Genomic DNA, 26,898 nt, shown 5'->3' with positions numbered 1-26,898 from the left:
TTTTCAAAAATAAGTTGGTTAGATATAAGCTATTCACAAATTGCAGTTCGTTATTTTCCCTACTAAATGGTAATAAACTGGCAAAGTTGCACGACAGAAATCAAATATGAGAAACTATAACAGCAGACATCTCCATCACAGTACATTGAACCCCAAACCAACCCTAACTGCAACTGGGGCACATCATGAATGGAATATCAAAATACCAAAGATCCACTCTTCTCAAAAGGGGAGAAAGAAGTCAGCGACTTTCACTAACAGGTGAACATCGGCTGGTGCTAGCATCCCCAATCGAAACCGATGCCAGGGACTTTGAGGCCCATGCCTTCGCATTCATTGCTCCTCCCTGCAAATTTCTTTTCTTGCAAGGCTCCTTTAATGAATTGAATATCTGCCTTGATCGATTTAGATAGGCCAGAGGATGCTCCCACAAGCTCAAATTTCTGATGCGCCTTCTCCAAGCACCCTGAGCACAAACAAGTAAAGCAGGCAAGGTGTAGTAGAGCAATCTCAAAAGCACAAATGCAGTCGCCAAAGCCAGATAGGTTTCCTGCCGAAGCATATTTTCTGGAGATCTAGCCCATGAGAATGGGCAGCTTTCCTGCTCAGCAGTATTGTGCTTCTCATGATTGGATGAGTGCCTAATTTTCTCCAGCGCTGTTTGATGTAGTGCTGCAGTTTTTATACCTATATCAATGAGTGCAAAATATTTAAGAGCAGTGGCGTCTATAGTAATACCAGACCTGACGTAACTGATTCCCAGGGCAAACCAACAGCAGCTCTTTATAGATAGCTGCTCTCTTCAAAAGGAGACACATATTCAGAGAAGACTGAAAATTAATAAAGTAATTCTAATCTAAATTTTGATGTGGCCTATCCATCAGAAGAAAGGTAAATCACTCTATCCACATCAGATTACCAATGGGATAGGATGAAAAAATCCATCCCAACAGCCCTCCTCACCCTACCCCTCCTTGAGGCATGGAAGCAGAAATCCATAACTATGAGGTCAATATGGGAAATGCCTTACCAGTAACATCATCATAGAAAGCAACAAGGGATCGAAGCGTCCGGGAGCCATGATATCGTATGCGCATGGTCGAATTTAGAAGGAAAAGAGTGGGGAAGCCATGAACTCCATATTTCGAGAGCATGCTGTCAAATTTACTGTGTTAATCCCAAGTATGCAAAAGAATCATAGATTATTCAATTCCAGAGATTGGTTTCCAAACCTTGGTCTGATAGCTGACTCTTCAATTGCAAAATGGGGGATAGAGGGATACATAGAAGACAAGATGGAGAAGCTTGGTCTACATATTTTAGAGAAGGGGCACCAAGATGCATAAAAGAGCACAGCCACATACTCGTGACTACCGCTGTGTACCATTGTTAGTGCCCTCAGCAGTGAAACCTCATCTCCCTTCAAAAAAGCACAACAGTAACATGTCAGAAACAGATTTTTTTTAAAAATCGGCATCCCCAGGCCATAAGGCTCCCAGCTTCACAAGGGTAAGGGGAGGGTTGTCACGGTGTACACAGCCTTACCCCTACTTTCATGTAGAGAGGCTGTTTCCTTGGACTCGAACCCATGACCAGCCAGTCACAAAGGAGCAGCCTTACCATTGATCAAAGGCCCTCATTCATAGAAATAGATTAATACCATTAAACCAAAAAATGCAAACAATAAAGTTGTCATTTCAACCATTGTTTATAAGCAAAATAGTTCCCATAATTATCAACTTCGAAGGTTGCTCTATCTCATGCATTTTGTATACATTTCCTAGACAACTTTTTCTAGTGGAAATAATTTTCTACTAAACAATCAGATTAACTCCAGGAAAAATGAATAATTGTTCCCATCTTTATCATCCAAATCAAAATGTTGCCAATACACAAATCAAATTATACTCAGTTACCTTCATTAATCTCTTTGACTCCAATCATTATCAATTTTTTGGCAAAGAGGCCAATGGACACTTTGATTACAGTATAATAGTATATCATACTACCGCTCACCAACTTACCAACTTGTAACAGTATCACTTTTATTCCAATCAAACAAGGTATTTAAACAATGTTTTAAAATCCAGAACTGTCCTTGAGTCAGATAGGAATATGTTTTCAATGCTTCCATGTACAAGCACACTTGCACATGTTTTATACACTTTTTTCATTTTTTTTCTTTTTTTTTTTAATAAAAGCACATGTTTTCACACATCACTTAAGACTAAACTAAACATCCTTCAATATTTAAAAGTATACTATTGGTTTCAAATTTCAACAATTTTTTTTATATAGAAAATGAAATCTATTAAAAAGGAAAGGTACAAGAGCTAGAGGACAAAATGTTCTCAAACAATTATAAAGGAAAAAAATAATTACAAAAGAGTTGCCCCATCTCTCTTTCCAAACCAGCCAAAGACACCAAAAGAAGCTCCATGAGCCAAAGCCCCAGGGGAAACTCTTAAGAAAATGACTCTAACCTATAACAAGTAAAAGCATGACTTGATCCTTGAATATCCTAACATTCCTCTATATCCATATGGTCCAAAAAATGGCATACCAAGCACAATTCCACAACACATTCCCTTTCTTACTTCTCCCAAACTCTCAAATTTTGATTAACAATCAATCATCATGACTAAGGTTGGCAAAACAGATCAATGTCCAATAGCTGACCTCTGGCCTGCATTTAAATCACACTGGAGTCTTAAGGATTTTCCCATGACCCATCTGTTTAAATAATGTTTGGGTAAACGCCCAAACATAAAAACCCGTGACTTGTTTTGCCATCCCATCTCACCAGTAAAGGAGAAAAGCTTGCTTCGAAACTACCTAGCCCTCTATGAATGAAGAAATAGTGCTCATTTGTGTTGTTATAAGCTAAATACATTACACAAGTACTGGGCTGATTGCTTTATAAGGTGTCCTCACCTGCAGCAAGTCAATTAGTATTAATTGAGAACCAAAGTCCAGGAAAATGTTTTGATCTTGAAGGGAATTTAGCCTCCCAAATTAAATTCTTCTGAGCAAAAGGATTCAATAATTGCAATAGAAATGATTTAGAAATGGATGTATTGGAACTATTCCCAAGCCAAACACAAGTATCCCTCAGGTAAGGAACAAAGAACCCAAAACTATCATCAAATGGACAAGCTCATCAATCTCTCTTTCATTAAGAATCTGGAAGAAACTTTATTTTATGTTAAATATTTTTGGACGACTTATATGTATACATTATTTTTTGTTAGAATTAAGAGTACGGGCTTCTTCCTAGTAGTTTATCTTCCAACTTTACCCATATGGGAGGTTTGGACTCAACTTCCCCTAGGGTAAGGTTTTGTGCCCATATGTCCATAGTGGACAAAATATGGATGCATATTTACCAATTGACATAGAAAAAAACAGCCAAAATATTTTATTCCAAACCAATTTTGACTAAAAACTAATAAGGGCCTTTTAGAGGTTAACATGCTCGAAAAACAAGAAGAAAATAATTTTAGAAATCTAAAGACAAACTAAAATTCTATTTTCTGATATACTAGTACCCTAGAATCTAAAAGATATAACTCTAATAAAATGCTTTAAATAAAAAAAAAATGAAATGACAATTATTGCTTTAACAATGACTACATCCTTTCCAAATTCTTTTTGCTTGAACTAGTAACTTATTTTCTATTAAGGATTAATGAATAGTAGTAACAACAATGGTAATTTGTTAGAAGTGGGGTTGAGTTTCAGTGGGAGGCAACATTCCATCTTAATTGCATTTCCGTGCAGCTAGAATAGGGAACATGATGCAACTTCGTTGAACTATTGAGGGAGGTGGTGGGTTTTCATTAATGCATCTTTATTTTTTATTTTTATTTTTTTTTCTTTCATTCTTCTTTTTTTTTTTTTTTTTCATTTTCAGAAACCATTCTCAATGAGCTATGAATAGAAGGGGGAGAAGATAATAATGAGCACAACAATGATAGTAAAATTAGTTATTTTATTAATGTTAACAAGAGATGAATTAATTAACAATTTGATATGGACACTATTTTGTTTACAAGTGTCACATTTTCTAAATATTAGTAACTTGATATTTCTTTTCTATGTTTTCCAACTTCAACCTTCTTTTCTATTTTTTAATGTATTTAAGCTTTTAGCACTATATTTATTTAATATTAAATTTTATTATTATATATTATATTTTCAAAGCTTAGGTCGTAGTTATACAATATAACTTGGTGGTCTAAATTTGTTAGATTTTTATTATTTTAACAAATAAAACAATGAATTTGTTTAGTTTATTGTACTATTTGTATGTCTTATGTGCCTAATAGATCAATGGAGTGTATAATGCATTTTGTTTTATTAATTATTCGACACATGATTAATGAAAAAGTAAAAAGATATAATTTTTTGTCTCAAAAGAGGCTTAAAGCAAATGCAATATTTGTTGCCAATATTAAAAAGCATGAATAAGTAGAACTTAAGGATTCAAAATGCAGTAAAACTCTTTTTAAGACAGATTGGGAGCTTAAAACATGAAAATTAACTAATATACAATAGACACTGTCCTTGAAAATGATTCACAGCTATCACACCTCCTTCCAGTTATGTAACATCAGCAACTCCCCCTTCCCACTACATGTTACCATTATGGTATGCTACCTGCTACTACTATTTAAAACCATGGTTTACAGCATATGGTGGGAAGGAAGAAGGAGACCAGGAATTTAAGCTTTGCACGGCGGCCGGGTAGGAGAGGAGTGGACTCACTCATAAGGTAATTAGATTTGAGCCATATATTAAATTTAATAAAGGACAAAATGGGATAAGTGAAAATCAGAGATATAGGGTTGATCGATGCGGCCCAAGTGGCTTCAACCCATCAAGCAACTAATAACAGCTTTCCTGTCCAGCCCAGTAACCAGAGAAATGACGCAATGGCCCAACAACACACTGAAATAACAGAACAAGATCAGAAGGAACGATGGTTGTTTCCTAACAATCAATAAAAGAGCAATGATTGATCTTATTCCCAACAAAGCTCCCAGCTAACAATCCAGTTCTCTGAGCATAAGCAAAGATCAATTAAATCATTCAGTCAACATAAACACGCAACCACATTGTTGGGCTGTAAATTAAGGATTCAGAAGATGAGCAGGCAGTGCAGCCCCTATCTAATTCTTCTCCATTTAGTTCTGTAAGTCATCTGAGGCAGATAGATTCCATTGGAGGTGTAGTAGAAGGCTATCAATAGGATTCTAGCCTTCTAGGCCAAAAGGTGAGGGGAGCAAGATTAACCGAAAATTCAACAGAAGAGTGCTAGAAGCTTTTCTTTAGTAGAAGTGCTTACAGCACAAACAGTGGCAGGTTTGGGATTGGGCGCTAAAGTCAAGATATGAACTAGTGCAATGAGATAGGGAGAAGTGAGTTTAATTCTGATTTTGAAAGTTAAGGGGGGTTTGGCTAAATTAGGAAATGATGACCCTCCTCTCGAAGATGTTTCTCGTGTACCAAATACTCAAACTCTGACAGTTGATTTGGTGGGGATTAATATTTTTAATGATGAGGCAGGTAAAGAGAGATATCAATGGATTAATAACGTATCAGCATGTAAGAGGGAAAGAAAATTCTTGCAGAGGAGATGGTATTTCGCCCATTCTCATTACTCCAGAAGAATACTCCAACCATATAAAGAATCCACTTGTTAAGGAGTTCTATGAAAAAGATAAACTCAAAACCACCTGGATAAGATGGGTTTGACATTGATTACTGGAGGACAGAAAACGAGATTGAACTGCTGCATGAGCAAGAAAATCAAAAAGGGCAGACAGTGCTAACAACCTGAATGTGTTTAAGAGATTGGAATAGGAAGGGCTTGAAAAAGGATTCTCGGAGCTCATCTTATGGCTGTTTGTATCATCATAAGAAAGAATTAAGAAAGCAAAAACCAAAAACTAAAAACCAAAACTAAAACCTGAAAAATTAAACCCAAAACTGAAAACTAACAACTGCTTTGGTCTTTACACCTAAAATTGATAGAAAAATTTTTAAAAAACAAAGAAAAATATGCAAATGTATAAGTACTCATTCCATTATTATTTCACGCCCCGTTTGGACCTTGGTAAACATGGGGGAAAGGAAAGGAAAATACAAAGGAATCCATTTTTTCATGTTAAAATTATCAATGAAAGTGACAATGAAAATAGAAAACTTACCAAATCAATGAACAAAATATTGATTTTACACATCATTAACACTTGATATTTCTTAGTTTTTCAACATATTAAAATACATTTTCATTTTAATAGTGTTTTATATAGAGAGAAAATGCAATGGAAAATTATTTTCCTTTCTTTTCCTTTCCCCAAACAAAATCCTTGATTCAAATGAACCCTTAAGACCCAAGCTACGGAGAAGGTAGGCAACATACCAGGTATTCAACCAGCTCATTTTTCTCCTCACTATTCTGGCACCAATCAAGCTTCTGGCCGCCAAACCTTGATCTGGTAAAACCCATATATAAGAATTCCCAAAGTTGTTGGCCCAGCCCCAAATTGCAGAACTTCCAGCGCAGCTAATTCAGTGGAGGTTGAATACAGTCATATGGGATTGGAGATGCCAGGAGGTTTCAAAAAGTCTACAAACCTCCATGGACATAGGTTATTAGGACACTTATCCATTAACTTACCATCAAATTCCAAGGGAATGGAGGTATAAGAGTCATGAAAATCAAACCTAGGGAAGATCTATAGGATTTTTGAAACCTCGAGAAAGATCACTATCTTTTTGTCAAACCTTGGGAAGCCTGCAAGATTGTTGAAACCTCAAGGGAGATCCACATCTTTTGCCAAACCTCACAGAAAGTCGATGTCTTTTGCCCTTCTCAAAATTGTGTGACAACCAAAATGGAAAGAAACAACCACAAGGATACCAAACAACCCATTAGTTATGGTTTTATTTTCCTATGTTTTATTTCTTTTCAGTTTTGAGGGTTTCTTGTTCCACATTTAGTTTCTATTCTTTCTTAATAATATTTATTTTTTTTAAAATAAAATAAAAATGTAACATAATTATATTTCATTTTTTGCTAAAAATGTAATGGAATAATATTTCATTTCTGGTAGAAAATATCATAAAAATATTTATTATTGCTTATATATTTTTAAACTGTTAAAAATAGCTGCCCATAGATTAAATTGATTAATTGTTTAGCTATCGTAGATGAAGTAACAGGTGGAAATGATCTGGTTCGTTCGGTTCAAGGAGAAATAGCTACCGAACCAGACTACTTTGGTTCCATAAAAAACTGGAACCAAAACCTACCCAAACCATCATTGGAACCAAACTGAAGTATTCCAGTTTGGTTTGTGTTTGTGCCCAACAGAATTTCAAATGTTGATGTTAACTAACAATTTCAAGGCCTCAAAATTACAAAAAAGTTCAATCGTAATGGTGACATTGATTTTGATTTTGATTACAATTTTTTAAAATTATGGAAATTAATACTAAAGATTGGACTTTTTAATGGAACTTTGGAAATTGCTAATAAATGTAATAAACAAGATTTAAAAGTGAAATATTATGAATAAACACAACAATAACATATGTGGTGTATAAGGTGCAATAAGTATACTATAAAAACCATATCTTTAATATAAATGAAACTCATAAACCAGTTAAATATTAGTTAGTATGCAAATACAATCAATTTAGACACAAAAAGTTGAATAAAATGTTGTAGCTAAAATCTCAGCTCAATTTTGCATAAAGTTTCAAAAGTTTGAAAGCAATCATTCAAATCAGAAAGATATCATTCATATCCTTCCCATAATAATCTTATTTTTAATTTAAGACACAGATTTATTAAGACAGGAATCTCAATTTGATTCTTGAATCTCAAAACTTTGTTCCATGTTCAAAATTTCTGATATATTTCATTGAAATTTTGAGATTTGTGAAGATTCGACATAAAATATGTGAGATAGTATTGAAAGCCATTTCAACTTCTAAGTTGATGAAAAGGGCAACTCAATGGAAATTTGAATAATTTCATGGTGTAAGCAGAAGTTCATGAATTCTATTGAATTAATTCTTCATATGTACATCACAATCTTTATATAATACAATTCCCTATTCTAAACAAGGAAATAATCTTCTTCCCAAATAATATCAAATCCCCCACATTTACCCACTTTCCTAATTAATTATTTACAATAATACTTGGGATTTTAACACTCCCCCTTAAGTTGGATCATAAATATTAATCATCTCCAACTTGCTAATGAGATCATCAAAGCTCTGTCGTCCCAACCCTTTAGTGAAAACATCTGCAGTTTGTTCCTTGGTAGGTACATAAATCATACAGATAATTCCTTCTTCAATTTTTTCTTTGATAAAGTGTCTGTCCACTTCCACATGTTTAGTCCTGTCATGTTGAACTGGATTGAGAGAGATGCTGATAGCTGCCTTATTGTCACAATAGAGTTTGACAGGAAATTTCACCGGGACCTGTAATTCTTCCAAGAGTTTCCATAACGACAGTCCTTCACATATCCCTTGAGCAACTACCCTGAATTCCGCTTCAGCACTACTACGAACCACCACGTTCTATTTTTTACTTTTCCAAGTTACCAGATTTCCCCAGACGAATGTGCAATAACATGTAGTGGATCTTCTTCCACTGATCCTGCCTAATCTGCATCTGTAAAGATCTCTACTTCCTTACTTTCACATTTCTTAAAAAAAAGTCCTCTTCACGGGGATCCCTTGAGATATCGAAGGATATTGTATACGGCATCTAAGTGGGTCTCTTTTGGTGAATGCATGTGTTGGCTTACAACACTGACTGCAAATGCAATATCTGGTCTAGTATGTGATAGGTAGATTAGCTTGCCAACCAACCTTTGATACCTTTCCTTTTCAACTGGTATTCCACAGTCTTCAACCCTCTTTACCACTTCAATCGGTGTTTCGCTAGGTTTGCATCCAAGCATGCCAGTTTCAATTAGGAGATTGGTAACATACTTTCGCTGAGAGACACTAATTCCCTTTCTCGTTCTTGCCACTTCCATGCCCAAAAAATACCGCATTTGTCCCAAGTCTTCAACTTCAAATTCAGCAGCCAGAACTTTCTTCAATCTCTCCATCTCTACTGTATCATCACCAGTAAGGATTATGTCATCAACATACACTATTAGAATTGTTTTCTTACCTCTTTCAGTCTGCTGGAAGAATAAGGTATGATCTGATTGCCCCTGTTGATAACCTTGATTCTTTATTACTTTCGCAAATCTATCAAACCATGCTCTGGGAGATTGTTTGAGCCCGTACAATGACTTCTTGAGTTTACACACTCTATTTTCTTCACCTTTCCCACTGAATCCAGGTGGTATGGTCATGTATGCTTCTTCTTCTAATTCACCATTCAAAAAAGCATTTTTAATATCAAGTTGTTGTAATGGCCAATCTAAATTGGCTGCCAAGGATAAGAGAGTCCGTACTGTATTTAAGTTTGCCACTGGTGCAAATGTCTCTGTATAGTCAATGTCATAAGTCTATGTGAATCCTTTTGCAACAAGTTTGGCTTTATATCTTTCAACTGTCCCATCAGATTTATATTTCACTGTGAAGACCCATTTACAGCCCACTGGCTTCTTCCCTCTCGGAAAATTTATCAACTCCCAAGTTCCATTTTTTTCTAGAGCTCGCATTTCCTCCATGATTGCCTCTCTCCATTTAGGTATTTCTAGAGCTTCCTGAATGTTCTTTGGTACTTTTACCCTGTCAAGGTTAGAGATAAAAGCACGATATCCTGTAGACAAGCTGTTATAAGACATGTATTTAGACCAGGGGTATTGAGTACACGACCTAGTTTGTTTTCTCATTGCAATAGGTAGGTTGATATCATCAGGTACCGGATTATCAAAAGAAAGCTCAATTACCAGATCACGATTGGACATTGACTCATGGTTATTTGGAGACATCACCGGTTCCAACGTTCTTGGTGCCTCAAGTATGAGATTCTCCCTGTTCTTTGGGTTCGGATTTCTTGAGTAAACAAGTAAGTCTTCGTTGTTTTGCTTTCCTGTATCTCCCCCTGAGGTTAAGTGTTCTGTTGTGTTTGGCAAGTCAGGAATTGATGCAATGGAAGACTCGATAGATGGGTCAGGGAATGAAGCAACAGAAGGCTCAATAGATGGTACAGGTTCAGATGACACATAATCAATAGTATAGAAGTCAAAGAACCGATCTTCACTCCATGTCTCCCCCTGAAGAGAGGGCTTTGGGAAATAAGGAGTGGTTTCAAAGAAAGTAACGTCAAGACTAACAAACAGCCTTTTGGAAACCGGATCATAGCATTTGTAGCCTTTCTGAGTCGGGGAATAACCAAGGAAGACACATTCAATGGCACGTGGATCCAATTTGTCCCGGTTGTGTGCATGAACATGAACAAACGTAGTACAACCAAAGATTTTTAGCAGAAGACTGGTTGGAAGACGAGAGGCAGGAAAGTGTTCCTGGAATTTCTGAAGAGGAGTGACATAGGAAAGTACTCGACTTGGCATTCGATTAATGAGATGTGTGGTTGTTAAGATGGCATCGCCCCAAAAATAGTTTTTCATGTTGGTAGTGAACATTAACGCCCGGGCTACTTCAAGTATATGTCTATTTTTCCGTTCAGCCACCCCATTTTGTTAAGGGGTATCCACACAAGAACTCTGATGAACAATCCCATTTTCTTGAAGATAGGTTCCCAGAATAGTATTAAAGTATTCCGTACCATTATCAGTACGTAAAATTTGGATAGTAGTCTGAAACTGTGTATGAATCATGGAATGAAAATTGATGAAAATGGAGCGGACTTTAGTTTTTTCTTTCAGCAAGTAAACCCAACAAAGGCGAGTATGGTCATCAATAAACGTAACGAACCATTTTGTATTGGTGCGATTGAGTGAACGTGAGGGACCCCACAAATCACTATGAATCATAGTAAATGGGCGAGATGGTTTGTATATGGATGATGGGAAGGAAGTTCGACAGTGTTTGGCAAGCTCACACACTTCACATTGAAACTCAGGAGACTTTTTATTTGAACAAATAGGCAAAAACAAATGTTTTAAATATTGAAAATTGGGATGACCCATTCTTGCATGCCATAACAAAAGTTCACTATCTTTAGAAATAGATACAGAATCACAATTTTGCAGTATTACACAGTTCGCTCAAGCTTGCCTCCTCAAAGTTGTAGAGTCCCTCATGCGCCTTAGCAGTGCCAATCGTCTTCCCCGGTGATAGGTCCTGAAAAACATAATGAGATAAAACAAATTTAGCAGAACAGTTCGAGTCTTTTGTTAATTGACTGATGGATAACAGATTGCAAGACAATTTGGGAACATGTAGGACTGATTGTAAAATAATTGAGTCAGATATGCGAATACTTCCTTTACCCGCAACTAGTGAGAGAGAGCCATCTGCAATTTTTACTCTCAAATTCCCAACATATGGTGAGTAGGATCAAAAACATTGATAAGAACCAGTCATGTGATCAGATGCGCCCGAGTCAATTATCCATGGAGATTTTTAACAGGATGTAGTATTGAAAGCTGTCAGATAATTACCCCGGTGAGCTAGGGAACCAGAAGACTAACCCGATGTTTGAATTGACGAAATCATTTTGTACAGCTGGTCTAACTGTTTAGGACTGAATGCACTGCTTGAAGAGGTATTGATTTTTTCTCCTTGTAATTTTTCAATTAACCTGTCAGTGCTAGTCTGGTACCCACGATTTTTTTGGTATTGTCTCGGCTTCCAATCTGCCGGTTTTCCATGAATTTCCCAGCAAGTATCTTTTGAATGACCTATTTTTCAGTAATGTTCGCACCATAATTTACCTTTTTGTGGTCGTTGGCTGGTTTGGTTGGATCCCCCGGGGCCTTTTGATACAAGGGCCGAGACATCAGGCCCATTAGTGTGTGCCCATTTAGATTTGGGGCGGATACGGGTAGGTCCAACCCGACAGGGTCATTTTGGGATCTCAACATTACACGCCTTCTGCTTTCCTCCCTCCTCACTTCTGTGAATACCTCTCGGGTTGAGGGAAGAGGTCGTCGGCCAAAGATGCGTCCCCTCACGTCGTCCAGATCCCGGTTCAAGCCGACAAGAAACTCGAAGACCCTTTCGTTCTCGAGCCTCCTTCGGTATCGTGTGCTATCGCCAGAGCACTCCCACTCCTCGTAAGTGCTTAAGTCGAGTTCCTGCCAGAGATGGGTCATCTCCATGAAGTACTCAGTAACGCCTCTCTCCCCTTGCCTCATCTGCCACAGTCGGGTCTTGATTTCGAAGATTTGCGAGTAACTCTCGACATCGGAATACATCTCACGAACAGCGCCCCAAACATCCTTTGCCGTCGGCAAGAACAGGAAGATTTTCCCGAGTGATGGCTGCATTGAGTTGACGAGCCAGGCGGTGACCATGGAGTTTTCGGACCTCCATTTATGCAAGGCAATCACGTCGGTAGAGTCGGGTTTCCTCCGTTCGCCGGTAAGATAGCCAAGTCTCCCTTTTCCTTCGATCACCAACTTTATGGATTGAGCCCACTCACGATAATTTTTCCCGTTTAATTTCTCCACTGAGAGTGGAAAGGAGAAATTGTCAAGTCCATTCGAACCCCCAACAGAAGTGGCCTCTGAGTCGCCGTCAATATTTGCAGACAAGGTCGACCCTCTGCTGTTGACGGTGCCGTTGGCCATAGTTAGCTAAAGTTGAGAAACCCTAACTCTGATACCATGTAAGCAGAAGTTCATGAATTCTATTGAATTAATTCTTCATATGTACATCACAATCTTTATACAATACAATTCCCTATTCTAAACAAGGAAATAATCTTCTTCCCGAATAATATCAAATCCCCCACATTTAACCACTTTCCTAATTAATTATTTACAATAATACTTGGGATTTTAACACATGGAAACTTGAGACCACAATCCCTAGATGAATTAGACTTTATAAATTAGTAAAATTACAAATTGAAAACAAAAATAAAATTCTCCATTTTTTGGATAAAAGAAAAATTTTTAAAACTAAACATCATACAAAGAAGAGGGCAAGATGTCCTCAAAAAACAATAAAACTAGAAACTGAAAGATAATATTCTCCATTTATCATATTTTTCGTAGTTTAAACTTTAAAAAACTGAAAAAAAACATAAAGTTTCATCTTCATAATTAATAAAAATCCGATCAAATTTCAAATTTTTTATCTTTAATGTACATGCAGATTTAAAAATAATTTTTTTGTCCTCATCATGAATAATTCAAAATCCATCAAACCTAAGAAGATCACCACATCAAGATTTAAGTGGTCAATAAATAAATAAAAATAAAAAAACATACAGCAAAAGCGAGTGGGCAAAATGCATGCAACTGCATGCTAGTGTGCAGTATCATGGCAATAGGGAGATTGGGGATGGGAGAATGGGAATTTGGAATGAGGGAAGGGATATTGAATAAGTATGATGGATTAATTTATGAAAGGGGTCTTGGGAGTCAGTTGTTGCAGAGAGGAACTCGAAAGATATATTGCAATTCTTCGTAACTGATTTAATTTTTAACTTTTTAATTACATTATGTATTTGTGTGTGCATACGTCAGTGCGTGTACCCAAATACTAATACCAAACACACTTGGGTCATTGGTTTTGCATTGAGGCATGAACCTTGAGGTCCAGCGCTTCCGATTCCAACCCTACAACTTTCAGATTTCATATAAATTTTAACACGTACATTCCAATTATATATATATATATGGGCTTGCAAAATAAACAGTTCAGGTCATCTTGATTTAATAAACAAGTTGTTTCTGTTCAATTAATAGTTTGGTTTAGTTCAAGAAATGTTGTAATCAAGAACCAAACATTAAGGTTCTTGATATGGTGCGACTGGAATCCAGCCAAAAGACAAAACCTAATCAAACCAGCTGGTTCGATTCCTCAATTTTCCCTGCTCCTTGTTACCATGATTAGATGGTAACATTGAAGTCTTGTGAGCATCACATGATGTAGGGCACAATACAAACAATCCTAAAACCCAAATTATTCAATCCAGAAAATGTAATAAAAGTAATTTAAAGGCTAATAGCCATGGGATCAAACAAAAATAATTTAGGAAATCCTAATCAAACTAATCAATTGGAATACCTCCTACACAAGATAAACAAATTTTAATAAAATATACTAAATAAAAAATGCAAAATAAAATGGAAATTATTATCAAATCTCTCTTGCCTTTAAGGGTGGCAAAACAGGTCAAAACCCGATGGGTGACCCATGACCCGCCCATTCAAACCGGATTTGGGTTTAATTACAAGCTGAGCCGTTTATAAATGGGTCAACTTGGACCCGGCACATTTATTAAACGGATTAGGGGGGTTAGGGTTGGACCACCCACAGGTGACCCATTTATCCATATATATTAAACTTAAAGCTAACCCTACCCTTGTCCCTCTCCCTTTCCCTCTCCCTCAGTCCGCACCGCCGCACCACAGTCGGAGTCCCTTGCAGAGTCGCACGCCGCAGCACTCCCCTTCCCTTGCAGCCCACAGCACTCCCATTCCCTCGCAAGCCACAGCACTCGCTCTCACTCAGTCCCTCCTGCCTCTGCGGCCAGCGCCTTACCCTCGCACCTCACCCTCACGAGTCACGGCCTCACCACACGGTCGTCACCCTACCCTCTCCCTCAGACCTCAGTCAGCACTTGACAGCCTGCGACCAGTGAACCCAGTTGCCAGTTCCGCACAAAAATGCTGGAAGTCCAGGATGCAGGCTCCAGAAGAGGGAAGCCCAGCGAATGAGGAAGCCCCGTTTATTGGGGCTGTTTTTTTTTTTTTTTTTTAATTTTGTGAAATTACAAAACACAGGTTCAATGATTTCATTGAGGAAATGATTTTGATGATGAACAAGAACGCAAGGGAGGAGGTACATTGAGGTAACTTTTGTATGTCGGAGGGGTGAACAGTAATTGTGAGCTTATGATCCAGTTGCATCCCACGTGGACACATTGGAAGACCTGCAAAAGCTGTTCATGGAGATGGTCGGCAGCGACGCATTCAGGTTTGATTTGGACTTCAACGACAATCAGACAGCAGCTAAAAGGGCACGTGTCAGCCTATCTTCCACTCTTCCTCTCAATTCTGAAATGTTAAAAAAAATTTAAAATAAATAAATTATGTTTTTAAACAGGTGACCTATTTATTAAATGGGCGAGTTCGGGTTTACCTATTCATCACCCATTAATAAAAGGATCAACCCAAACCGGAACCCATTTATGACCCACCCGAACCCAGCCCGTTAACCCATTTTGCCACCCCTAATTTGCTTCTTTGAATTTGTGGGTGGCAATCATCTATGTGGAGGCATGATGTTCCACGTCATCACAACTGCAAATTTAGCAATTCTTCTAACTTCTTTAATGTTGGTAGGTTTTTCCTTGGGGGGCAAAAGGCACGCACCTCCCTTGAGGTTTGGCAAAAAGACAAAGACCTCCCCTGAGCCTCCAAAATGCCACAAATCTCCCCTATGGTTTGCCAAAAAGACAGACTTTTCCTCAAAAAAATTGTATTTTTGCAAAATACACGGGGAGGGTTTGTGTCTTTCACAAACCTTAGGAGAAATCCATAAAATTCTTGAAACCTCGGGGGAGGTCCCTGAAATTTTTGAAACCTCGGGGGAGATCATTGTCTTTTTGTCAAACCTCAGGGGAGGTCTGTGTCTTTTGCCCTCTTTTTGGGAGGGTGGGGGAGCATAGTAGTCAAAAGCGCGCCTAGGCGCAAGGTGCAGTGGGACAACGAGGCTAGCGCCTCATCAAGGCTGAGGCAAGGCGACTTTCAAAAGGCGCAGCAAAGCGCACTAAGACTCCAGGCGCAATGAGTCGCGCCTTGAGATTTCTAACTTTTCACTTCAATTTTTTTTTTTTTACCTTTTAAGAGAGAAAACGTAGTCAACTCCAGAGTCAAACTTTCAAACCAGCCCTAACCCTAGCCAAAGCTTCGACTCGAACCAGAAGGAGCCCTTCGTCTTCAAGCCTTCTAACCTGCACGAAACCAGCAAGAGCTATTCATCTTCAAGCCTTCGAACCAACGCAAAACTACCAAGTGCCCTTCGTCTTCAATGTTCCAGCCTTTGAACTAGCTCAAAACACCTTAATCTTCAGGTCTTTGGGTCTTCAAGCCTTCACCAGCAAGAGGGCCTTCACAATAGGCCTTTGTCTTTGTGGTTCAAGCCTTCGAACCAGCACAACCTTCGTTTTGAGTCTTTGATACTTCCGCCAGCAAACGAGAGGCTTCAAGCCAAAGAGTCATCATCGCCAGTCTTCATGAGTCATCAGGTTGCTTCAAACTAGCAAGTCTTCTTCTTCTTCTGCTTCATCTTTTTCAGTTCTTCTCATTCTTCAGGGCTCAATATTTTGCTGCTGCGGCTGCCTGCTGGTGGCTGGCATTCTGCCCTGCTCTTGGCAAGTTTTAGATTAACTTGCATTGAGCCGCTAAGTTCATATTATATAATATGCAATTAATTATGTAGTTTAATGCAAGTTTATAATTAATATATAACATATTTTACTGAATTTAGTTGCTTTTTTTTTTTCGGAAATACAATATACAAACAATACATTTTTCTGAAATATATTATGCATTGCTTTTGCATTTAGAATCAATAAAGAAAGAATTGGGATTGATCGATATATCTTGAAACAAACGAAAAGGAAACAAAAGATGAAACATAAAGCATGGATCAACTAAGCCCTCTGGGGGACTTGCTTAAGAATAAGTAAAGAGGAATCTCATGTAAATACCATAGAATAAGGTTTGATCCTATTCATGGAGATTCCGTAAATATTCCATTCCAAAAATAGAAAGTTCAAAACAATTGGGATTTTTTTTGGAGATTGGATGCAGTTACTAATTCATGGTCTAGCATGTACAAGTCTTAAATCTTAAATGGATTCCGGAAGTGGAAACTCTAACTCTGCAAAGAAAGATCCTGCATGGAAGTATGCACATTTGAATGATCAAAAAAATAGAAATAATTTGACTTGCAATTTTTGTGGCAAAGTCACAAAGGAAGCAATATTTCAGGCAAAACAACATATTGTCAGAGGATTTTGAAATGTAAAAGAATGCTCTAAGTGCCTACTCATGTTCATGAGGATATTAGGGAGTATCTGTTGAAGAAAGATATAGAGGAGGAAAATGAGTCATTTTCTGACTTGGATGAAATAGATTGTTATGGTGAAGATAAAGAGGAAGAAGTTCAGGAAATGGACTCTCATGGAAAGAAAGTGCTTAGTAGTGGAAGTCGAGGTCGAAGTCAAAGTTCATACAATCCACCTTGAAGAAACCAAAATAGAAGGGGCCTATAGACTTGTTTTTTTTACTCTTGATCCAAAGAAAGCGATTCTAGCTAGGAAAGAAGGGAAGATGAAGTAAAAATCAATAAATGAGGCGTGCAAAAAAGAATTAAGAAAAAAGGCAATGACATATTTTGCTAGGTAGATGTATGATGCTAGAATACCATTCAATGTTGTCTATTTGGACAGCTTTGCAATGGCACTTGAATCGATTGGGCAACATGGTTCTGAAATAAAGCGGCTTAGTTATCATGAAGGAGAGTTCCTTTCCTAAAGAAGGAAGTTAGTCGCACGAAAGAGTTGACAAAGGTCCATAAGGAGGAATGGGCAAAATATGGATACTCAATTATCTCCGATGGTTGGAGAGATTCAGTTGCTAATAAGGACATAATAAACTTCTTAGTGAACTCTCCAAGGGAATCAATGTTCATCAAGTCTATTGATGCTTCCAATATTGTCAAGAATGCAGATAGAATGTACAATTACTTGATGAGATGGTGAAGGAAATCAAACGTGTTTCAAGTAGTAACTGATAATGCTCAACTACGTTGCAGCAGGTAAGAACTTATTTCTAGAACTACATTCTATAGTGCATAAATTATTTATTTTAATACTTCAATGGCTTCACTCCTTCACTTTTGAATAGGGAGATTGTTGGAAGCAAAGAGGTCACATTTATATTGGACACCGTGTGCTGCACATTGCCTCGATTAAATATTGGAAGATATTGGGAAGATGCCTCCAATTCATACAACTTTGAAAAGGCAATATTCTTGAATGGTTATATTTATAATTGTGTTGGTGTAGTGAACTTGATGAGACAGTTCACTAGAGGAAAGGAGTTACGAAGGCCTGCGGTTACAACATTTGCAACTACCTTCATCACTCTTTGTTCAACACACCTTCAAGAGAACAACTTGAGAAAGATGTTTACTTTTGAAAATTGGAATACTACTAAATGGGCAAAGGAGGCAGCAGGCAAAAGAGCAATTAGTATTGTTTTGATGCCTACTTTTTGGAGTACCATTGTCTATGCTCTTAAATTAACAGGCTCACTTGTCCGTGTACTCCGTTTGGTTGATGGGGAAAAGAAACCTACAATGGGATATATTTATGAAGCAATGGACAGGGCTAAGTAAGTCATGGCTAAAGCTTTCGGTGAGAAAGAGGATGAAGTCAAGGAGGCATTTGAAATTATTGATACAAGGTGGGGATGCCAACTTCATCAACCTTTGCATGCAGCTACACACTACTTGAACCCGGAATATTTCTATTCAAACCCCCACATTTCGCAAGATGAAAAAATCATGGCGTGTTTGTACAAATGCATTACAAGGTTGCCTACTTTTTGGAGTACCATTGTCTATGCTCTTAAATTAACAGACTCACTTGTCCGTGTACTCCGTTTGGTTGATGGGGAAAAGAAACCTACAATGGGATATATTTATGAAGCAATGGACATGGCTAAGGAAGCAATGGACATGGCTTTCAGTGAGAAAGAGGATGAAGTCAAGGAGGCATTTGAAATTATTGATACAAGGTGCGGATGCCAACTCCATCAACCTCTGCATGCAGCTGCACACTACTTGAACCCGGAATATTTCTATTCAAACCCCCACATTTCGCAAGATGAAAAAATCATGGCGTGTTTGTACAAATGCATTACAAGGTTGGTGCCAACCCATGAATTGCAAGATAAAGTTTTACATGAGTTGGAAAATTACACTAGTGCTAGTGGCCTCTTTGGAAGAATTGATTTGGCAGTGAGAGAACGGAAGATCAATGACCATCTAAAGTGACATTTTTACTACCTCTTTCTATCTAAAATTATTTTTGCTATTTAGCTAGTAGGTATTCATTTAAACTTTATTTTATAACAACACAATGGTGGATATCATTTGGATCGTCGCCCCAAACTTGCAAAAGTTTGCTGTGAAAATGCTTAGCCCCACATGTAGTGCTACTGACTGCAAAAGAAATTGGAGCACATTCCAACATATAAGTCATTAGGGCATCTTGGATTAAAGAACATGAACTACCAGCCTACTACTTTTTAAAATCATTATTTACTATATTACTTTAAACTTCTTGCAGCTTCATAGCAACAGGAGAAATAGGCTAGCCTAGCAACGCTTGAATGATTTGGTATTTGTGAAATATAATCAAGCTTTGAGGCGTCGATACAACAAGCATGGCACCATTGATCCCATCCTTCTAAAGGACATTGATGATAGTAATGAGTGGTTGATTGGTAGGATGGATAGCAATTCCGATGAAGATGATGAACTTGTGTTTGAAAATGATCTTTTGATTTGAGGTTTTGTTGCCAGAGCTGCTAGAGTAAATAACGCCATGCATCACACTAGATCAAGAATAAGTGTGAATATGTCATCCAGCAGTGCTAGGGAACCGGACTACAATGTTGGAACTTGTAGATGAGAATGAGATCCAAGTGGATAATGCAGAGGAGACAGAAGAGGAAGAAGATGTTGGAGAAGAAAATTATGATGATAAAGAGGAAGATGATGATGATATCTTGGCAGATTTAGTTGATGATGAGTGATGACTGATGATTGAGGAGAATTTTTACATTTTAGACTCTAAAATCATTTATTTTACTCTTTTCTTTTGATATTGAACCATGTTGATGCTTTTGGGCCTTTGGCCTGGCAATTTCATTTCATTTCTAATTTGAAGCTTGAACTCTTGCATGCGTAATTACTTATATTGAACTATGCTTGTTTCACTTGGAAGTTGGAACTTAGTACTTGGTTGTCATAATTTCTATGCATTTAAGTCTTCATATTGAATATTTTGGCATTTTTAATTCTAATATTACTATTGATGTGTTCATATACCAATTACCCACCAAACAGGCATTGTACACAATTTTAGTAATTATACGCCTCACCTTCATCCGCGCCTTCGTCTCGCACCTCAGCTCCAAGTACCCTTTGCACCTCGGTGCGCCTTGCGCCTTTGACTACTATAGGGGGGAGGGGGATGGTGGATGGATGGATTTTGAAGTATTGGCATATGGAAAATCCTAAAAATATAGCCACAACATGACATACACAACAACAATTCATATTACATTTAAATCTATTATATTTGACAATATATTTATTAAAAAAGTGATTTAAATGCATATACTTTCTCCTTTCCTTTTTCAATCTAATATAAATGTGCAATGTATCACTCATTCCATTGTCATGCCAGTCTACTATAATGAACAGACGTCATGATTGGTTTTCCTCTAAACTCTGATTTTTTATGAATTTACAAAAAAAATAATTAAAATAATTGTATTGCAATGTGTCATCATTGTGTCTAAACATTGTCAAAAAAGCATAGACACCTTCAAAGAGTGGCAAATGAATGTCTGATTTTAAAAGTAATGTTACTTTACAGACAGGCTTATGAAGTGTTGGATATGTCTAAAGTTTGAAGAGCGAGACTTAAACATGACATTTGATCCAACACCCATATATAGAGGTTTCTAGGCTATATAGAGGGTGGGCCAACCTAAGCAAGATTCAAACCAGATCAGCCCAGATTGGTTTCGTTGGCCCCAGTACTTTCATTTCTAGGTTACAAACTTACTACAGAACCTGGATTGACAGAATTCTGGGTTCAATCCAATCACTTTGGCTGGTGCCCATGTCTTAAAACAATGATTTGAAGTCGCCCAATGCCCAGAATAATCATGCTGTGAAAAAACGTATAATAATATGGACAGAAGGATGACTAGCAAGATGCCTCTAAACATCCTCTTTGAACAAGGGTATAAAGATCCATGGAGATAAAGCATTTGTATTACTTTGATGGTTAGGTCACAGGTTTCTTTAGTTGTCTAGTTGGTATAAACATACTATTTAATGCTCTTAAAAAAAATCCTATTAACTTTGGGGTTCAATATTTGAAGTCAGCTCTCTGCCAAGCATTAAGCATAGAATGGGGGACATTATTTTGGATTATCATTGGATAAAAAGCATTTATAATTATTTATTGCTTAGTAGTACAAATTTTAAAATGGGAAAATGACAGAGCAAGACAGGGAATTCCCAACAAATAGTTTTAAAATGGAATTCATGAGCTCGATATCATTTTGGATTATCGAGGGATAGCAAGATATTATTGGTTTTCCAGTTGGTATAAACATCATATTTGATAAAAATTTAAAATTTTAAATAAAAAAAACACTTTGGGGTTCAATATTTGGAGGCAGCTGTCTGTCAACTATTAAAGCCTAAACATGGGTTATGAAATTATTTTGGATTATCATGGGATAGCAAACATTTATAATTATTTAGTAGAATAAATTTTAATATAAGAAGAAGACAGAGCATGAACAAGAATTCCTGAAATATATTTTTAAAATGGGATTTATGAGCCTTATATCATTATGGATTATCAAGGGATAGCAACCATTTAATAAATTATTGGTGCCTTTTTTTTTTTGGATAAGTAGATAAGCTATTGTTTCTATACAAAATAAATTTTCCAAGATGAAAAAATGAGGAAGGTGCGGGGATGAGGAATTCCCTAAAATGTTAATAATAATAAGAGCAAAAGAAAATGACCTCTCCTAAGGTTTGGCAAAATAACACGGACTCTCTTGATGCTTCAAAAATCCCACAAGCCCCCTTGAACTAGAGATTTGATTCCCATGACACTCATACTCCCTCCCCAAACTTCATAGTAAATTAGTTAAGGTGATATACGTGTCTCAAAATTCAAGTGTCGAGGTGTTCACGGAACTTTTGAAATCTAAAGGGAGGACCACACCTTTTTGCCAAACTTCAAGGGAGATCCGTACAATTTGCTTAACCTAAGGGGGGGTCCACATCTTTATACCAAATCTTAAGAGAAACTAGTGTCTTTTGCCCTAATAACAAAACTAATAATTTTTCTCTAATAATAATAATAACAGTAGTAACAGTTAATTTGTGTAAGAACAGAAAAATACAAGCAACAAAGCCATAAATTCTTGAAACCTTTTTTTTGCCTCATCTTATCTTAAACATCAAATTTTGTGCCTTGAACGTGAAACAAAAGATATTATCATATTAAATCAAAAGATGCCCTCCCCAACCTCCCTCCATCAATGCATGTGTGTTACAAGGAGGGAAGTGGCCACAGATTAAGAAAAAATGATTGGGCAATTCTTTAACTTTCTCTACTCTAGCAGCTAGCAGCTAACAGCTAAACATATGTTCGTGAACCCATCAAAATGAAATTCAATATGGCTTAGTTTGGCCCTTGTGTGGCTGATGAAAAAGGAACTTCTAGAAAATAACTATTGAGAAAGATTTGATTCAAGTTGTTTATAGAAATTGTTTGGTCCTTTGTGAAACAACTAGGAAGAAAAACTCGATCCTCAAAGTTTGGTAAAAAAGTTGTAAGGCATATGAAAATATTTGAAAACACCAAAATGAATTTTTTTTTCTATGAAACATAATTAATGCATGGATAATTTTGTAATATTTGAAAAAAAAAAAAAAAGGGATGACCATGAAATAAAATATTTTTTTGGAAAAAACAAAAAGATAACTTTAAGCTTTTAAAAGCTTCAAATCTGTAAATCTTCGAAAAAAGCTAAAACTAGCTCTTTAAAAGCAAAAAAAATCTGTTTACTAAACATATTATAAGGAGAAGTTCATCCAACAAGAGAAAAGGAAGGGGGGGTCCATCATTGACAGGCCTCAGCTCAAGTTTTGAAACGTCAGTTTCCTAAAGTAGATATGACTTACTCGGGTCAAAGGCTTATTCAATTAATGGTACAACCTGACAGTCAATGGCAAAAAGCAAGGCATTTAAAAGTGTGAGCAGGATAGATAGAAGCAAGAAAGAATTGTATGTGTATTTCCAATAACACGCATGTTATGGTATGTTTAAGCTTGAACTTGTACCAAAGCCATATGCCTCAAAACCCCGTCACCAAGAAGATGATGATTTTAGCTATTCAGTTATTCAGGCTAGTTTCAAGTTTTTAAACACTGCTTGAACAAAATTTCAGACATCATCATAATCAGTGATAAGTTTAAAACATATAAACTGCTGATATTTGACAAACAGATTGCCTAATTACAAAAATAGCAACGAATTGTAGTTTTAGTGAAGATTAATAATAAAAAAATTGAATAATGACTTCTGTGCAGGAGAAATAGCAACTCCTTTTCCAAGATAATCTTGAAGAGAATCAAAGCTCAAATGAAGTAACTTTACTAACACATTAACTTCTCCAATTCCACATGCTCAGATTGGTAAAGTACCTCTGGACTCAGATATTCTTGATGGGAATCAGAGCTCTGCTCAAATGAAGTTACTGTAATATGAATAAGCTTTTACAATTTTATTTTTAAAAAAAAATCGTAAAAAGTGGTCTAGCAGATCAGCAGCAACCTCCTTTCTTCTGTGGGTATTTCTGAAATCACATACTCAAAAAGAACAAATGGGTTTGATTTGTGTAACTGCGAGAACATAGTAGGGATATCACTTTCTTGAGTTGAGTTAGATTAAAGTGTTGACTCAGCAGAGTCTCAATAATCCTCTTATCCTAAAAGATAGCTAAGCTTTCAAAAAATTGGTTAATAGCCAGCACTCAACCTCAAGAAGAGGGAGAGGGGGAACCCCAATCATTTATACTTGAAAACGGGGGCCTCTTTAACCAGAAAAACGGGGGCCTCTTTAACCAGAAAAACAATCTGTTCATTCACAATTTCAATATCAAAGAATTAAATAGCATTACATTAATCATGTTTAAGGCCAGAATTGGCAACAGAATCTTATAATATTATTTCACGGATCCGTATTACCTATCAAAATAACAAATTCCACAGAACAAACCCTTCAAACTTAGCGGGTACCCAATGGATTCAATTATCAAAATTCCCAATGGAGACATTTTCTAAGCTAAATTTAATCCCCAACACCCTACCCCACCCCCTAAAAAAAATACAAAAAAAAAAAAAAAAATAGTAGATAAAATTATGAGAAAGAACATATAAATAGGGAGCGGGAGAAAAGGAAGCAAGATGGATAGATACCTCCGTAACGCCGACAAAAAGATCATTTTCTCCATCATCCAATACACACATCGAATCTCGAAACCCCAAAATCGCGTCCGTGACAGACCGTACTGAGCACGCGCCCTGCGACGACGAGGAGGATGAAACCCTAGCAGGGTCGGCGCCCGTTAACCTCCCGAACACAACCAACAAAAATACCCCCGCTTCCCAACCCCTGGCCACCATGACGGATCGGAGAAAGTACAACACCAAATTACACCCAACTCGAAAAAATCCTAGGGATCGCGACCCAAAAAGACAACGGAGAGCAAGGTGCGGCGAACGAGCCCAGCCATTTTAGCTTGGAGGCTCGGGGCGCCCATGGCCGTGAATGCTAAGGGAGAGGGGGATCATGTCATGCGGTAGAAACAACAAGAAGAGCTGATTCGCCCCTTCCGATGAACAAATTCGAATGCGATGAGAAGGAACGGTTGGGTTTTTGTTTGGTTTTCAATTTTTTTTCTGGTGCAGAGAGGGATGGGAGGGGGAGAATGGGAGCGAGGATAACGAAGGTGCGCCCCCTCCTGTAGCTTTCAGCTCACGGCCCAGCCTTTCTACGCCGCCCTCCTGATTTTTTTAGTTCTCATTTTCAAAGGTCTACATTTTTATAAAATATCCACATGCTGCCTTCCTTTTTTATTTTGGTTTTTTTTTAAAAAAATTATTATTTATTTATTTACTTATTTTGACATCAAGATTCGAGAGATGAACCTTGAATATGAAAGGTGTGAATTTTAATTATCAAAATTAAATTTGGTTCACAAAATGTCTATTTTTAAAATAGTATAAAATATAATAAGAATGTTAGAAAAATTATATAAAGATGTAACCGAACTCTTAATCTCAGACACAAGTTCATATAATTTCATTCAATATGGAATAAAAGAAGAATACATATTTTATCGTATAATTTTGATCTTTTATCTATTTCTTGTTATGAATTCGTAAAAAATTGCATTGTTATTTATTTTATGATAATTTACATATTTAGACTATTAAATTCTTCTACTATAACCAATTTTTTCTTTTAAATAATATTCTGCAAATCAAAAATTACTGGTGCCCTTTTAATATTTAGATATTGTCCTTCATCTAGCCAAGTACCTAGTCAAGTGTTTATGTGCATATTATGTCATAATAAGTTCTATTTGTTTTTGTTTAACTTAAATCATAAGAAAATTATTTTAACTAAGAACGATAGGAATTACAATTATACGTACACAAAGGCATTAGATGTACTATCACATGGAGCTGTAGTTTCTTCTATATTTAGGTAAGTTATGTTCATTCAGCATAGTTTTACTTATTTCTTATAATGACCTATTCTTTCTTTCTATCACGCCATTTTGTTGAAGGGTCCTAAGTGCAGAAAAGTTATATATTATGCCCTTTAGGTCACAATAATTTTCTATGCCTTCATTTTTAAATTCAGTGTCCGTATCACTTCTTATATAAGTTATCTTATTGCATTTTTCATTTTGAATTCTCCTGTAGAGCTTAGTAAACTGTTCACATGATTCATTTTTATGTGAGAAAAATAACACTCATGTAAACCTAGAAAAGTCATCAACAATGACAAAAACATATGATTTACCACCAAGACTTTGCATAGAATTAGGACCAAACAAATCCAAGTGAAGTATTTCAAGTGGTCTAGTGGTAGATATAAATTTCTTTTTTCTTAAAACTTGATTTGTTTGCTTACCCATTTGACATGCATCACATATTTTATCTTTCACAAATGATGTTTTAGGCAAGTCTTTTACTAAATCTTTTCTTACTAGTTTTGACAATAAGTCCATGCTAGCATGTCCTAAGCGTCTATGTCATAACCAACTAACTTCATTTATTGCAGAAAAATAAGTTAATTGTTGTGAAGCTAAGTTATCAAAAGTAGTAGTGCATATATTTTCATGGTGATCTACAATAAAAAGAACTTTATGATCTGTTTTACTTTCAACTATGCATTTATCATTTTCAAATGATACCTTATATCCTTTATCACACAATTGACTTATGCTCAATAAGTTATACTTCAACCCATCAACTAACAGAACATTATCAATAACTAGGAAAGGATCCTTACCAACCTTACCTACGCTGATGATGTGTCCCTTTGCGTTGTCGCCAAATGTCACATATCCTCCATTCTTGGGAATGATTGACGCAAATTTTGCCTTGTTGCCATTCATGTGTCGTGAACACCTGCTATCCAGGTACCACCTGTCCTTCGAGGAGGACGATCTCAAACATACCTGCAAAATAGACTAAGTAACTGATGCTGGTCCCCAATTTTGTTGGGTCCACGGGGGTTAGTAACTAGATCACCCTTAACTACCCACACTTTTCTAATTTTCGCATGCTTATTCCTAAGTGGACAATCAAATTGAATATGACAAATTTGTTTGCATTTAAAACATTTCATTCTAC

General features: G+C 36.7%; 1 protein-coding gene across 1 annotated transcript; it reads right to left on the bottom strand.

Moving 5' to 3' along the window:
* LOC131161559 (5'-adenylylsulfate reductase-like 4) lies at positions 1–25,077 on the bottom strand. The gene is made up of 4 exons (XM_058117396.1): positions 24,448–25,077; positions 1,233–1,420; positions 1,031–1,155; positions 1–687 (listed from the first exon to the last, which is right to left on the bottom strand). Exons 1-4 carry the CDS (start codon positions 24,652–24,654, stop codon positions 242–244), a joined length of 966 nt encoding a protein of 321 aa, XP_057973379.1. The 5' UTR covers positions 24,655–25,077; the 3' UTR covers positions 1–241.
* Positions 25,078–26,898: the final 1,821 nt, after the last annotated feature.

This window comes from Malania oleifera, chromosome 8 (genome assembly GCF_029873635.1).
Source record: "Malania oleifera isolate guangnan ecotype guangnan chromosome 8, ASM2987363v1, whole genome shotgun sequence".
NCBI lineage: Eukaryota > Viridiplantae > Streptophyta > Magnoliopsida > Santalales > Ximeniaceae > Malania > Malania oleifera.
This window is presented reverse-complemented; position numbering and strand designations above follow the sequence as displayed.

Coding starts and splice junctions, on each gene's coding strand:
- LOC131161559 (XM_058117396.1), bottom strand. CDS start 24,654: ATGGTGGCCAGGGGTTGGGAAGCGGGGGTATTTTTGTTGGTTGTGTTC. Junction 1,421..24,447: donor TTTTTGTCGGCGTTACGGAG/GTATCTATCCAT, acceptor GCTTTTTTGAAG/GGAGATGAGGTTTCACTGCT. Junction 688..1,030: donor TTTCTATGATGATGTTACTG/GTAAGGCATTTC, acceptor TCATTGATATAG/GTATAAAAACTGCAGCACTA.